At 37.7% G+C, this 16,107-nt stretch overlaps 1 protein-coding gene across 2 annotated transcripts in view; it reads left to right on the top strand.

Moving 5' to 3' along the window:
* LOC122823053 (protocadherin-15-like) overlaps nt 1-16,107 on the top strand; it is a 214,907-nt gene that overhangs the window by 113,526 nt on the left and 85,274 nt on the right. For both annotated transcript variants that reach the window (XM_044102283.1, XM_044102282.1), the window contains exons 17-19: nt 5,694-5,826; nt 7,281-7,360; nt 8,909-9,002. In XM_044102283.1, coding sequence (XP_043958218.1) covers nt 5,694-5,826; nt 7,281-7,360; nt 8,909-9,002 — 307 coding nt within the window. The remainder of the gene's footprint in view (nt 1-5,693; nt 5,827-7,280; nt 7,361-8,908; nt 9,003-16,107) is intronic.

Raw genomic sequence — 16,107 nt, 5'->3', positions numbered from 1 at the left:
GAGTGTTAAGGGATTTAAATTAATGTTTAACATCTGTTAATTATCTTTTTAAATCTCTGCATTTTTCCTCTGAATGTGCAAGACAACATAAAAATAACTATCTTATGGTATTTGCAGAAGATAAACTGATGCCTCTCTTCTTTGGGACTTAGTATGACAGATATAGCTACCAAATCAATAAAATGTGAAGCACTGCAGATTGAGGTGGTTCCAGTGATTGGCTCGGAGATTGTCACCAGATTTCCCCAGTCCCACTGTTTATCTCAGCAGAAAACATAACCAGCATGACAAATCAATATCTCTCTCTCCCTGGGCAATGTTATTGAAACTATGGGTCAAGATCCAAATGAGCTACGTCCTCTTCTTGTTAGGCAGGTTTCAAGACAAGAGTCGCTGCATTTCTGTAGGTCTGAAACTCACTTTCCCAGAAGTATAAGAGATTTTGTGTCTGGTCTCACACATTGCTAACAGTAAATTATTCTGAAGGGCGTTCATACTTTCATCATAAAATAAAAAAACAGCAGCAACATGCGGAATAGATAAAGTTGTTAGATTAAAAAAGCCAGACTGGCAAAAAGAGGTCATGTTGCAACATTATCCTACATTGCTGGAAATGAGTGGAAAATTGCAACAGTAAAAACAAAGCAGTAAGAAAATATGTTTAAAAAAAATAAAACTAAAGAAGTTCTTAAAACAGTCATTGGGTCTGTGACATAATGGTACCTTGATATTCATTTAATTATTAAACATAAACCAACAGAAAAGAAAAGTTGACCAAACACAAGTGGTGATATTGCATATCCCTAATTGTGTTTTGCTATGTTAGTTTTCCTGCATATAGGAGTATTTCTCTTTTAAAGTGATACATGTATTGGCATGTTTTAGTTCTACAATTAAGAATTGAGTTAAAATTGATTTGTTCACCTCATTCACATATACACTCCCTTACAAAAAAATGAGATGTGATCACATGTGGAAATGTGTGAATCACATGTGGAAATGTGTGAATCACATGTGAATCACATGTGATTTTACCACGAAACGTTCCAAAATCACACGTATTCATGTGCTTTCACATGTGATTCACATCATTCACATGTAAAATTTGTGTGAACCACATGTGATCACATGTGAAAGTCACATGTGATTTTCATGGGATTTTTTTTGTAAGGGCTGTTAAATGTCTGATAGAATTTAATGCAAAGGCGTTGCTAGCTTGTTCCAGCAGTGGCCATGACTTGCATGGTGTGCTGCATTTCATACATTAACCATCTTTACAAAAGTTTTGGAAGCCCTGAAGTTCTAAATTGTACATTCATCCCCCCCTCCCATAAGAGCAAAGTCATGATATAGTTTGGGAGTATTATCAGCATGCATTAAAAATTCATCAAGGTCACTCTCCCCTACAAGTTCAAAATAAACCTGGACAAAGTTTACAGCCTTCAAAGTAAGAACAAGACAACTTGTCATGTCAACATTTTTCTCAGTTTAATAATTTCTAATGGGGGTCATTGAAAGAAAATTTACACCTGAAGTCGACAACAGCCTAAGTAATGAACGCATACAATGAAATCAAAGTAAATTACTCCATAAATAAAGTTCTATATAACAAAGTGGACTAGTACTGTCATGGGTTTTGGTATATTTCTGACTCACACGCACAAACATTCTCAGGAGACTGAATAGAAATCTTAAAAGGTTTATGATTACAATGAGTAAGGAATGACCTGGGCAATGGGGTCACTCTGGGGAGATGGAGAAGTAAGTAACAGAATGTAAAAGTTGAAATGCAATGATGGTGAGGAACTGAGGATTTATTGATGAAGAGGATGATGTACCCCAGGGAGAAATGAGTAGAATTGCGGTTGTTGGCTGAGTGGTGAATGTCAGACAGGAAGGAGAGTTTTGGAGCTGTGAGTCTAGAAACTTTGAGAACCAAGAGGGGCCAAAGACAGTGGAGACTTGGAATGAGGAATGGAGAGGAAAGCTAGAAACGTGAGCAGGAGCAGAAATACAAAATGTAACACTGGAGGGTGGACGGGTGATTTGCAGGATGATGAAAATGATGAAGAGAAGGGTAGAGAATGCGAGAGCCGAGTCCAGTTGGTATTGCAGGAGTGAGGATTGAGGAGATCCGGATGATCTTGCATAGAAAATACAGATTTACTGAAGTCAGAGCTAGTAATCAGGCACAGGGACAAAATAAACATGGAGCACTAGGGTTACCACGTAGGTAACTAAGAGTGTCTTCATCTAGCTCTTTCTATCTTTTTGCTGATGGTCTTAAGGAGAAAGTACCGTTCTTAAGTGTGGTACCATCAGCTCCAGGTTTCTACTGAGCCCTCTGGGAAAACTACAGCTCTAGGAGAAAATAAAACACCACATTAGGTAAACTATGTTCTAAAAGGCATGGAAACCCAAGAAACCAGCTGGAATCTGTCAGTATTTAAAAGGAATCCTATGTACTAAACAAACTTAGCAGGGTTGCTGTTAACTTTTTATCAATGAAATCAATAACAAGTATGGCATGTTTTTTTAAACAACAAAAATGCAGTAGATACAATGGCCTCCATACATGCCCTTTCTACAAATCAACAGCTGTAGCATTTGCTGCAGAAGAGTTGGACAACCAGATGGGCAATATAGTCTGGGCAGATGAGGCCAAAGCTGAAATTACTGGATATTGATGCACCCACCATGTTTGGAGGAAATGTGGCTCTGCACTTCATCCCAAAAATACCATGCCAAAGAATGAGAAATGCAGGTGTGCACATTTTGGTGGGTTCTGTCCTATAGAATATAATATACCTACAGACTCCATATGCTTGAAGAAAGGATCAAAGGAGAAATGTAACATATTTTTGATTTGAGTGTGAAGATGAAAGGATCAAAACAATCCCCAAACACACAGTCAAGGAAGCGCTAGACTGACACAGTCAAAGACCTGACTTGTATCTAACTGAGGATCTACAGATTGATGATCAGCGTGCATAGAACGTTCCCCTTTATCCTCCCAGAACCATTGAGATCCATTGCCAGCTTGTGTGAAGGAATTGGTCAAACTTGAATTGGTCAAACTTGCACCTTCGTAACATATGAAACTAGTCTCCCAATTCACAAAGTAACTTGAACATGTTCTTACTAAGATATGTACTTTATATATTTCTCTGTATGTATTCAGTGCTTATTACCCATGTCACTGCAGTTTTCTCTCTAAGTTTCATTTGTGAAGCAATCCGATTTTCTTTTTTTTGTGGACCAATTAGAATTTATCAGTTAGAAAATGCAATCTTTACAAAAGAAAAGCATTAGGCACAAAATAAGACATTACATTTGGGGAAAAAGTAGTGAAGGAAAATGTTTGTTAACAGAGCATATTGAACTGTCTGAGTTGTTTGTCAGAGGGGGAAAGTAAATACTATGCAATACAGGCTTTATTTACCAAAGTGAAATGATCATCTGTCAAGTTCTCAACCAAATGCGTTTTCTCCTGATGATTTGTAAAATAGAAAATCAATATGATTTCCTTTTTCCCTTCCACTAATTTTCTGTTGCAAATCCAATAACACTAAAACACGTTTGGATTTGTACCTTATTAAGGCACTGTTTGTATACTATTTTATCAAATTGAACAGCATGAAGTGTTAATGGATACTCCTATTTCTTTCAATCCTGTTGAGGCTATCAATTAGTTGAAACATAGACTTTTAACATTACATAAGGAAAATAAGTATTCAACATGTCAATGTCTTTCTCAGTGAATACATTTTTAATGAAGCTGTTGAGCTCTCTCTGAATAATCAAGGTTCTTAGGCAACCTTGCTGATTTTAGGTTTTACTCCTCTGTTAGAAATCTTGAGAATCACCAGGACATGGCAGGTTCATTTTCTTTCTACTCTAACAGAGGAAAACTGCAATTCTATCTCAATATGACTAAAGCTAAAAGTGCAACACCTTCATTTTTAATGCATTGTTAAATTTGAGAAAGTAAAAAAGTGAAAGTGGTTCAAGGGACCAATTAGTTATGGTTTCTGTAGCACCAGGACCAGTTCGACCGGGGCACTGGTCAGTCTCATAGTCATTGAGTCACAACACACAAATCTTTTCCTTCTGTAACATTCTTCTTATGTGATAAGTTTGCCAGGAGACACTGTGTATAGTCCATCAAATAATAATAAATCCTTTTATAATAACTTGGACTGACAGATGGAAGGATTTCCTTTTAAATTTTAAAACTTTTAAGCTAGGTTTTTGACCTAAAATGACTTTTTGTTGCTTCTTTTCTGTGTGATACCCATTCTGCTTGTCATTCCACTTTCATAGCCATAAGTTGATTTCAGGACTAATTTGTTCTATTTCTTCGTGTGGAGTATTTGGATTGAAACTGACATGTGGTGTGAATTTCCTGTTAATATTTCTTAAAAATAAATGTGGCACACAATTATTGACTGTACTTCTATTCATTTCATTTATATAGTGCCACTTGTCAACAAATGTCATCACAAAATATATATTTTTTAAAATTCAATCACACATTGTGACGGAGGAGCCGTTACGAGTTAGGACTTAATTAGAGTCCATGTCAGCATGCACATATACACACAAACGCATAGACAATCACTAACTTACTTTTTTTGTTGCACCTAAAACTGACGCGGTTCATCGTGGGTGCACACGCGGTGTTCCTGCTTCAGTTAAACATTCATCCTAACCCTATTTTCATCATCAAACATTTTCCCGGTTTTATTTTCAAGTAGAGTTGTTTCCAGATTGTGGCTTGCTGGGAGGGACTCACCTGATGACTTGGTGATGTCATCAGAATGTACCAAGAGTTTTCTATTAAATTGAGTATTGTATTTTTGTTTACAAGTTTATTTATTTATTTATTACTATTATTATTATTAATATCATTCACTCCTCCTGGTCAAGCATGTGGCAACAGCAGGACATTGCTGACATTGTTGCTGACTTTTCAGCAATCCCTCTGTTACTAAGGTTACTATGCAAAAATAGCAATATTTTGACAAAAAAAGAGGTTCACATACATATGTGTTTCTGATTCCATATCTATAAAACTTTGTTGTGATGCAAGTGTAAAGTTTTTATGTATAATTTGCAAAATTTTAAGTAGCTAAAACAAAAGTGTTAGCTGAAATAACGAAGCTGCCCCAAAGGGCAAACTGTTTCCACCTACATTCACTCAGCAGGATTACATCAAAATGCTCTTTCATTAAAAGGTCACCACCTGTTGGAAAACTGAGTCACTGAAACACCAGAGGAAGTTTGCAAGACTGCTCAATAGATAGCTCAAGATCCATAGAAAAAATACTTTTGTAAAGCCAAGCAGCAATACTTCCATTTAAATTCTTTGTCACTTACACTGTTGTTGACATAAGGTCTTTATTGATTAGATTAGTAACAGCCAGAAAACAAATTGTGCAACCCTTTAATCTTAAATCATGGGTCGTTCAGTCTCCCCATGCCTGTTTCACTGTCCCTTATATGCTTTGTTACATTTCTATTTTCCTATTTCTTTTCCACCTTTTCCCCTCTAATATTCCTCTGGGGCTGTTGTTAATTTAGCAGACATGCTGTAGCTGGCACTCTCTCTATGTGTTTAAGTGTTCTCCTTATCTGTTCCATTTGCTATACCTCATAGTCTTTTGTCTTTCACCTTTTCTCACTCTGTTCAGGTCTTCCATTACAACAGTATATATTGAAGTTTTGCCTCCAAACAACCAGAGCCCTCCTCGCTTTCCTCGCCAACAATACAACCTTGAGATCAGTGAAGCTATGAGGACTGGTGCTACACTTCTTAATCTGCAGGTAGACACACACAGACACAAGCCCACTACTGCACGCGCGCACACACACACACACACACACACACACACAATGTAAAGAGCATCAAAAAGAGTTTGATCAAATCTTTGCTGCAGTGGCTGAAACATTGCAGTGCCTCCTTGTTTAGATTAAAATATAGACGTATATATTTTGGACTTTTTCATTTTTTTAGCCTTTTCAATCATTAATGCATTGCCTTAGGGATAACCACATGAACGTTTTATTCATTAAGTATGTTAATCTTCTAAACTCTAACAATAATTAAATGTCATTTTTGTTTTCTCTTTTTAATTAACTTAGCTGCTCATTGCTTTTACCCCTTGGTAACCACATAAATGTTTGCCAAGGTAGGAGTAACACTGTCAGCAAACCAACACCGGCTGATGGAACGGTAGTAATTGCTGATTGTGTCCTCCAGCATCTTGGCTCAAAGGAATAATAATCCCCAACTGTTCAAAGAACACATTTTCAACATTACATTACTGCTTAATTCAGGTGTCATGGCCATTTTTAATAGAAGTACAGTGGCCATAACATAAATCCACATTTTACTTATGATAAAATCTAAATTAGCTGTAAAAAGCAGATTAAAATGCAATAGGCCTTAAGATCAATTTAAAAACACAATTTACCCCAATCAAAAATCATAATGAGTTACAGAGAAATAGGATATAGTACGATATAAATCCACTTGTTGAGCATTATTCACTACGCAAAGCTGACATTTTTCTATGGAATTCAAGGTCAAATTTACAATAACAAACAATACAAGTTCAAATTATTCCACTCCAATCACCATGCTTCACAGATAGGATTTTATTCATAATCTTAATTTGCAGAAATGTTGCCTTTGCTGCAGTTTTTGTTTAATAGTTAAGCCTCCTGACTTGTCCCATTGATCATAAACAAAAAATCACTTTTATTTTTAGTGTCTTAGATTTGGTGTGGAATACCTATATCTCTGATATCTATAGTATTTTAAATACTATAGATATTACTTTGATATTAAGCGTTCGCCAGATGGATTTACTGTAACTTTTTATCTAAAAATAACATGTTATATAGATAGATATGAACATTTAAGCAAATGATGCCTGTATTTCATCTTTCTCTGTGTCTGAATGTTTACAGAGTGGCAGCCAAGCTTTAATTACCTCAAGAAATGAATCCAAAACATTTATTTTTGGGCAATAAATGATGCTGCAATCAGGACCAACTTGCACTGCACATAGTTTACTATAAGTCTGCATGATTTATTTTATCATTTTGTTCTCCCCTACATTTTCTGCAACTTAAGGGAAAGAACCATAAAATGCACAGATTCTGCCCCAAAGACCTTTTTCTTGCACCACTCAGGTGTTACTACTCAAAATTGCAAGTGCAAAAACATTGTAAGTCTGCCTTTATATGTGTTTAACTGTCTGCTTCTTTTTAAGGCAGTGGATCGAGAGAAGGATGCAATAACCTACAAAATCTACAGTGGAGATATTAATGGAAATTTTGCACTGCAGCAGAAGTAAGTCACGAAATGTGATCAAGATGTAGTTTTATTTAGGTGCTTATATCTAAAACGTGGCTGTGTGCTTTCAGAAAAATATAGATATAGTCTATAAATGCTAAAAGAACGAAGAGCAAATAGTAACAGGCTGTCAATTTTGTAGAAGGGAGGAGCGAGAAAATTATCCGTACCTAAGTAATGGAGAAAAAGAGGGTGGAAAACGTAAAGTTGGATACAAAATTACATTTTGAGAGTAAATGTAGGAAAGAGGCATGAATAAATATTTAATAAACTTAAGAAGGGCAGAATCCCATAATTGTGGAGGGTAAATTTTACTCATCATCCGTCTTTTTTTTTTTTTGATTTTTAGAACATTTAGCTAGATGTCTGTGAAACCAGACAATATTCCAATACAAGCCCAAATGTTTCAGTACCTCAGCTGTGTTTTCTGCACAGTGGCACAATGAGTACAAACTTGTATTATAAGATACATCCCTGTCTATTATAGAGACAGCACCCAGGAGGGTGTTTTTGTTGGAGAAAGGAAAGGCATGAGCTGCCATCTGGATTACTAAATTACCTATAATTAGAGTAAAAAACACACCTTCTGCTGGAGAGGCTTTTGTCCAGTGTAGCTTCCCAATGCAGTTCCCATTTACATACAGTGCCTTCCAAAATAAGACTCATACCCTCTACTTCTTCTCCTTTTGTCACATTGCAACCATAATTTAAAAAAAAGTAACAGCACACATCAATCAGAATATCTATGGGGAACTTGATAGAAACACTTTTTTGTAGTAGAGACTGTGAAGCTGCTCAAAGACTCCTGGAGAATGGATGTAGCTAAATACAGTTCAGCCTCAGAGAAAACCTATTTTATGATGCAGAAGAACCTGGAGAATATAGGGAAAGTAAACCTTCGAGCATGGCCGTAGCTGTATATCACAATGGACCAGTCAATGTCTATGACCAATTTCAAGTGTAAATCCATGGCAGGGTTTGAAAAAAATGTCAACAGATGTTCTTGCAGCTGCGATTGGAGCAAATATATTGAGATTACATGGGCGGAATAAAAAATGTTTACTACTCTCTTCAAATTTTTTCTCAGTGAATAAGTTTGAAAACCATGTAGCATTTCATTCATTTTAGAATTATGGGTTGCTTAGTGTTATTCAAAAACAGAAAACTCCTCCTAAAATACATTAGAATTTATGTTATCAGAATTCAATGTGTATGAATTACTTTGCAAGGCAGTGCAAAAAAGTCTAATCAGTTTTCAACTTATTTCGATCTTGTATTTGCATACAAACAAATCTGGCAAATGCATAAAATTAGAAGGAGTGCTGCACATGATTAGCAATCAGTGACTTTTGAACAGAAACTTCTCGTCAAATTAAACTCAGTATTCTAAACCATGGTATCTTGATTTGCCCTGCTTTGTCTTTTGCCTGTTTTTTTTTTGTTTTTTTACTGATGACTTCTATTGTTTGGCATCTTTTTTATTCATGCTCTGATCTCTTTTGAAACATTTACCTTCAACTACAAACCTTTGTCGTCTCTCTGCAGTTCAGGGTATTTAATTCTGGACAAACCTTTGGACAGGGAGTCTCTGGATCATTATATCCTGATTGTCACCGCCTCAGACGGACGTCCAGATGGAGTAAGAAACTCGGCCATGCCGCACCAATATTAACTGTCTCTCCTTACTTGAGTTGTTTTACAGCCATTGACCAAAGTCAAATCAAGCAACCGTTGGAAGCAAATTGCTGTGAATGACATCGTTTGTATTAAGTAGAAAGAGGGTCATTAAAGGCAGTTTTGGAAATACTTGACATTTATGAAAATAGTAAATTATAGAAAAAAAGTTGAAAAGAATTTAGGAGGAAATATTTAGAATGACTTTTATTTCAGATAAAAGTCATTCTTTCATCTGAAATAATAAAAGAATGACTTTCATTATTTAAAATAATTGACAATCTGTACCAGCATTGTACAGATTGTCCTCTGTACAATGCTGGTTTTCATTGTACAGGGGAGACTCCATCCTCCTCCTTTTGTCTGCTTTGTTCTGCCCCCTGACATCTCCCTAGAGGTTTTCTCCAAATCCTTTAAGTCAACAAGTCTCACTTGTGAATCTTTCCTTTCCTTTTGCTTAAATCTTTCTCTCTCATCCACCTTTTTCTTATGTCACCTTTCTGCTGTAATCCCTGCAAAACTTATCCAAAGTTTTTTCCCCTTTGCTGTATTTTTGAGACAGCTCATTTCTGTCTCGCAAATACCATCCCTTTCAGCCATCTGCTTCCACAATATCCTGTACAAACCTGTATGTCTACTGAGACCCTTGTCCTGACTCATTCATCGGCTTTTCCATCAACTCTACAAATGAGCGATGTCTCTGAGCAGTCCTTTGGCCAAATCCTATCTTCCTCTAGACACCATGTGTTGCTACATCATACCTCACCACTGTGTGTGAGTACACTGCCTGTGTTTATCAGTGTTGCTCATTAGCTTCCTAATGCGACATCGTCATTGTCTCCCTAGAATTCTAACATACTAAACAGATTTGAAATTAAAACTTCTGGCGAGGTGAAAAACAGACCATATTTCTCTTTGTTACATCTGTTAGTGGGTGATACTTATCAGGCAGGAAACTAAAAACTTTCCTCAAGATTGATCTGCTAGAAGCAGATAAATCTGCTAGATTTACAAGTTTACAATAAGTTTGACCCTACTTTGACCAGTCAAAGTACGAATGCTGTTATAGAGCCAACTGTGGGCATATGAGCAACAGAAACGGACCAGGCAGCAATGAAGGATGGTGGCGTGGTCTGATGAGTCAAGTTTTATTTAACGTCTTGTGAATGGCCGAGTGTGCCTCCATTGTTCACCTGGGAAAAATCACCAAGGTTCACTATGGTAAAAAGGTGAGACAGCAGAGATAATATGATGGTTTATGTAATGTTCTTTTGGTCCACATTGGGATCTGCAATGTATGATGTCACCTTGACAAGTAAGATCTACTTTTGAGAGTTATAAACAGGGCATATAATCTTTAAAAAGTTTCACTTCTAATCTAAAATGATTCTTTAGTTTTGAAACTTTGGTTGAAAATATCAGACTTCTAATCATAAACGTCAACCAATGGACTTTCTGAGTATCATTATTCATAAATCTAAAAGCTATACTGATGATGTGCTGCATAAAATCTCCAGGTCTTTTGTGTTACAGAAGGGACTGTTCCCTAAAATATGAATTATTCAAGCTACTTTCACAGACCCTTGGTTTAGGGAGCACTGAGTAGGTGCCAGTCTCGACTGCTGTGTGTTTTAACCGTCTTTTGCTTTTCCTCAGTAAATTATGTTGATGCTGCTGTTTTGTTGTACCTTAAGGCATTTATTTAGTTTTTTCTTGTGTGTTGTTACGACCCAGCTCAGCCAGGGGGAAGGAGAAGTAACATTAAAGAAACCTAGATGTTAAGGTTTTTCAGTTTAGGATTTATTGTTTGGGTTTAACAAAATAATAAGGTAGAAAAAAAACCTTTACAATCAAAAGTTTAGGTGTAATGATCAAAAACAAAACATTGAATAAAACAATGTCCACAAAACAACCAGAGTTGGAAACCTAAAGATCTTAACCAAACAAAACAGGACCAAAACCTAAGGTTAACAAACAAAACTCTAGTAGGCTACTATAAGCTTACATACAAAGTTCCTCACAGGGACTATCACAGGTAACAAAGATTTACAAAAGTTCACACAAAGACAATGCAGTATACCACAGTCAAACACCCAGCAAAGTGGCAAGCTGTCTCAATAATGAATCAGCCGCGCCTTCTCCCAGGAAGTCTTGGGCTTAAAAAGGGAGGCCTCATCAAGGATTGGTGGAGCCAACAATTGGTGAGCCAATCAGCTCCGCTGTAGACCTCAGGGAGTGGCACAGGAGGATTAGGGCTGCAGCCAGTTCCCAATAGAGTTAATTTCATTAGAAAGCTGCAGATATACAGAAAAGAGAGACAAAAGAAACATACAAGGCCACCGGCCGTAACACCTCCCCCCTTAAGACCTAAACCAAAAGGTTAGGAATTAACCCAACCAACAAGGTGACTATACAAGATATAGTCTAGACAAAACATCTGCTCCGAAGTTGACTACACCCTTAGGTTTGATGGTAACACAGGAATCAAATCCTAGGTTGACCTCAAAGTGCTGAAGTGCTAGAAGCAAAGCCAGTGTTTCTCAGTGATAAAGTACCTGAGCTGATTCTTAGTAAATTTTCAAGAAAGTAACAGACGGGATGATCAGCTCCGTTATCACCTTCCTGTAACATAGCTCCAGGTCCCAGAACATCCTCCACCTCAAGTTTGAATGCCTTAGACATGTCTGGAGAAGAAAGGATGGGTGGATGAGACAAAAGAGACCCAACAGAATGCTGACACTCAGGAGTCCAGTTAAGGGTGACTTTTAAGTTCAGCAGAGTAGTGAAAAGGAGGACTATAATTAAGAAGGTTCTACACAAGTTCCTGTAAGCACAATCAATCCCAAGGAAATGATGAAAGGCTTTTCTTTTGACTTCCCAGTCACATGCCTTATACATTTCTGGGTTTGGCCTCTGTTGACTTTGGCAATAAATGGTATGGCAAAGAACAGGAGGAATAACCTTGTCAGGCTTACCAGTTATCTGAGAGGTGCCATAGTTGTGGCAGTACAGAGCATAAAATGACACTGGTTCAACTCTGGCTTTGTCAGCACTTACCCCACTTGAGAAACACCTTTTTACAGCTGGATCCACCTTCTGGGTTGCACAAAACTGAGATTGTGTGACAGAGGAGGACGGACCAACAGCGGTTTGCAACACATCTGGTTTCACCTGGTTGGCTGCAGGCACCTGTGAATTAACCTGCATTTTCTGAGAAGTAGTGGCATTAGGTGGTGTGGGCTCTTCCTCCTTGGAAAGAGAGCAGGGGACATCCAACACTTCCAGTGCTGGAATTACCTTACCACCAGCAATATCATTACCTAGCAGAAAGGAAATGCCCTTAATTGGTAATGCAGAACAAATAGCCACAGGAAAAGTGCCAGAAATCAGTTTTGATTGCAAGTGTACCAGATGTACAGGTCGGGGTACACAACCCATTTCAACTCCTTGCAGAGCAACATTGTAGCCACAAGAAGACAGCTCAGAGAAGGGTAAGGAGTCTACCAAGATAACAGATTGTGAGGCACCAGTATCACGCAAAATACGAACTGGATGTTGATCGGCAGGCTTTCCAGATAATGAAACAGATCCATCCAACAAAAAAGGTTCAAAACATGGATCAGGGGTGCAGTCAAGTTGAGCTTTTCCTAGACTATAAGTTTTGTTCTTAATTAAACCCACACCTTTTGATTTGGTCTGCAAAGTGTTCTGTTCTTTTCGTTTCAAAGCTAAACAGTTTGCAATAAGATGACCTGTTTTGTGACAATAGAAACATTCTCTGTCATCTTTTTGTGGAGGTGACCTGGATTGTTCTGTAATTGTTTCAGCAGGCACACTTTCAATGAACACAGACTGAAAGGTAGACTTGTGTGTAAGAACATACTCATCTACTAACACAGCAGCAGAAGACAACGAGTTTACCTTTTGCTCATTTAAATGTACAACAACACTCAGGTAGACAAATTTTGAACTCCTCTAATATAACCATATCTCTCAAAGAGCTCAAATTTGTCACCTCACTTGAAGCACACCATCGGTCAAAGAGACTTCCCTTCTCCTGGCAAACTCTACATAGGTCTGAGTGGGGTTTTTCTTAAATGACCTAAATTTTTGCCGGTAAGCCTCAGGAACAAGCTCATAAGCTTTCAAGATGGCAGCTTTAACCACCTCATACTTAAGCGTGTCATGAAGAGGGAGGGCAGCTACAACTTTTTGAGCCTTACCATGAATTTTGCACTGTAATAATATTGACCAAACATCAGGTGGCCACTGTAAAGCCTGCGCTATCCGCTCAAAAGCAGAGAAATAAGAGTCAATTTCTGTCTCTCGAAACTCAGGTACTAAAGCCACATTTTTAGTAACATCAAAGGATCTAACTGAAAAGGGCCCCCCAAAACTACTACCAGGACTCTCACTGGTTGTTTGAACTGTGGACCTTGCTTGATACTCAAGCTCCAGCCTTCGAAGCTTTATAGCTTTTTCAGCCTCAATTTCCAACCGTTTAACTTCAAGCTGATATTGCCTGAGCTGTGCCTTCTCTTCAGCCTCAAATTGCAGTCTAGCAAGACGAACCTTCAAGCGAGCATCAACTTTGGACCCAACAGATCCAGGGGAAACTGAGAGGGGGTCAAACCGAGGAAGTGTGACAGGAGTAGCAATCCCACCAACAACCTCCATGTCCACCTCTGGTGTTAGCTCCTGAGGTTTCTTTGCAATATTAGGAGGGCCAGCAGATTCTGACTCTGCAGCAGGCACAGCATCAGTTGGCAGAGCAGATGAGACAGAAATCTCAGAGGGCAAAGTCAACAAGTTCAGCTCAACCAGTTTGTTCACAATTAGATCCCGTAACTCCTTCTTAACCAGTTGCTTAGAATAAGAAATGGAAAAGCAACTAGCAATTTCAGCTAAGTCATCTTTACGACAACATGCAAGTTGCTCAAGAGAAGGCTGTTCCAAGAACTGGTCAATATTAAACTGAGCCATTTTGGACTAACAGCGCAAACTTTACAAAGGCACCTTCAAAACATTAAACCAAACAAATTTTCCTAAACTGTAGTCACAGGATTATTAAATATATCCCGGACGAGCCCCCACTTAATGTTACGACCCAGCTCAGCCAGGGGGAAGGAGAAGTAACATTAAAGAAACCTAGATGTTAAGGTTTTTCAGTTTAGGATTTATTGTTTGGGTTTAACAAAATAATAAGGTAGAAAAAAAACCTTTACAATCAAAAGTTTAGGTGTAATGATCAAAAACAAAACATTGAATAAAACAATGTCCACAAAACAACCAGAGTTGGAAACCTAAAGATCTTAACCAAACAAAACAGGACCAAAACCTAAGGTTAACAAACAAAACTCTAGTAGGCTACTATAAGCTTACATACAAAGTTCCTCACAGGGACTATCACAGGTAACAAAGATTTACAAAAGTTCACACAAAGACAATGCAGTATACCACAGTCAAACACCCAGCAAAGTGGCAAGCTGTCTCAATAATGAATCAGCCGCGCCTTCTCCCAGGAAGTCTTGGGCTTAAAAAGGGAGGCCTCATCAAGGATTGGTGGAGCCAACAATTGGTGAGCCAATCAGCTCCGCTGTAGACCTCAGGGAGTGGCACAGGAGGATTAGGGCTGCAGCCAGTTCCCAATAGAGTTAATTTCATTAGAAAGCTGCGGATATACAGAAAAGAAAGAGACAAAAGAAACATACAAGGCCACCGGCCGTAACATGTGTGAAGAAATTAAACCTATCCATCAAAGCATGAAAAGTTATTAGTTCATACAGTTTAAGATTTTTTTTATGTTTTTTTTTAACAAATTAAAGTCCTCATGCTTTGCTGCCAAGAATCATGATATCTTCAGGTCACAACAGCAGTTGTAGCATATGTGACATGTAAGTTCTAAGCAAATTCATAAAGAGGATTTACTTGTTGCTTGTCATCTTGGACCTTTGACCTCATCTTGAAATGCTTTGACTCTGAATATAGTTTAAAAAGAGTTTTCACAGTTGTTGGCTATTTCATCATGCTTTGTATAATTTTCAATCTTAAGAAAAGTGGGTTGTGTTACTACAATTGTGTATTTGTTGACTATAAAGTGTGGATATCAGTGGCAGTAATTCACTGCAGGTCAGTGGCAGTGAATTACTTTCCAATATTTTGCTAAAATTCTCATTGCATCTCTGCCAACGTGTCTTTCAGATGTTTCTATGCCTCCTGGGGAAGGCAAACTGCAGGAACTACTTTTCTAGTTTGGTTCCAATTTCATACCCCCTGTGATCACTGTGCACTGGCTGTTTTTTTGCATCTCCTTATTCACCATCTCCTTACCGTCTAAACACTGCGTCTCATTTTCATCACTCGTTTTTCTGCTAAAACCCCCATTATATGTCTCAACTCTTTGGGGTACGGTGCATGATTTCAAGGATCTCAGATCACCCTTTTTTCTCCCCTTTCTGATGGAGCAAAACCTTTTTTTGAAACGGTATTGCAATCCTGTCAAAATGCAAGTGAATGCTGGAGAGCAGGGCATCCATTTTATGCCACTTGTAAATCACTTAAACTGTCAGTGGCTTATCACATATTTTAGTATTATTTATTTATTTTTTTTTTTTTATCAAAGAGTACTTTTCCATATTCTTTTTAAAAATATGTTTGTACCTTGCATTGATCCATGCAGATGTTGGGTGGTTACTGCTTTGCTTCTATTAATTATACTGATTTTCTCCTCCTTTCTCCATCTCCCTGTTAATCAGGCATTGAAATAATTAATTCACGGAAAGTCAAATGATGTATTCTTAAAAACAATAATGAGGACTGTTTTGTTTTTCATTGCAACTCTACAGTTATGAATTTTGGTCAGAAAAAAAAGAAGCTGAATGTTAAACAGTTCTCACCTTTTAAAAACAACTGCTTCTCTATATCACCATCTTTTTAAGATGGTCATAGTGACTGATGCTCTTCACAGGTGGTGTGTGATTTTCATTTATCTAACTGATCACAGATCACCCGTGGCTTTTCCTCCATCTCACTCTGTGTTGTTAATTTGAGTGCAACCAATCCGCTGCTCT

This window comes from Gambusia affinis, linkage group LG20, assembly GCF_019740435.1.
Source record: "Gambusia affinis linkage group LG20, SWU_Gaff_1.0, whole genome shotgun sequence".
Classification (NCBI taxonomy): Eukaryota; Metazoa; Chordata; class Actinopteri; order Cyprinodontiformes; family Poeciliidae; genus Gambusia; species Gambusia affinis.
Note: the sequence above shows the minus strand (reverse complement) of the source record. Positions and strands in the feature narration are given on the sequence as shown.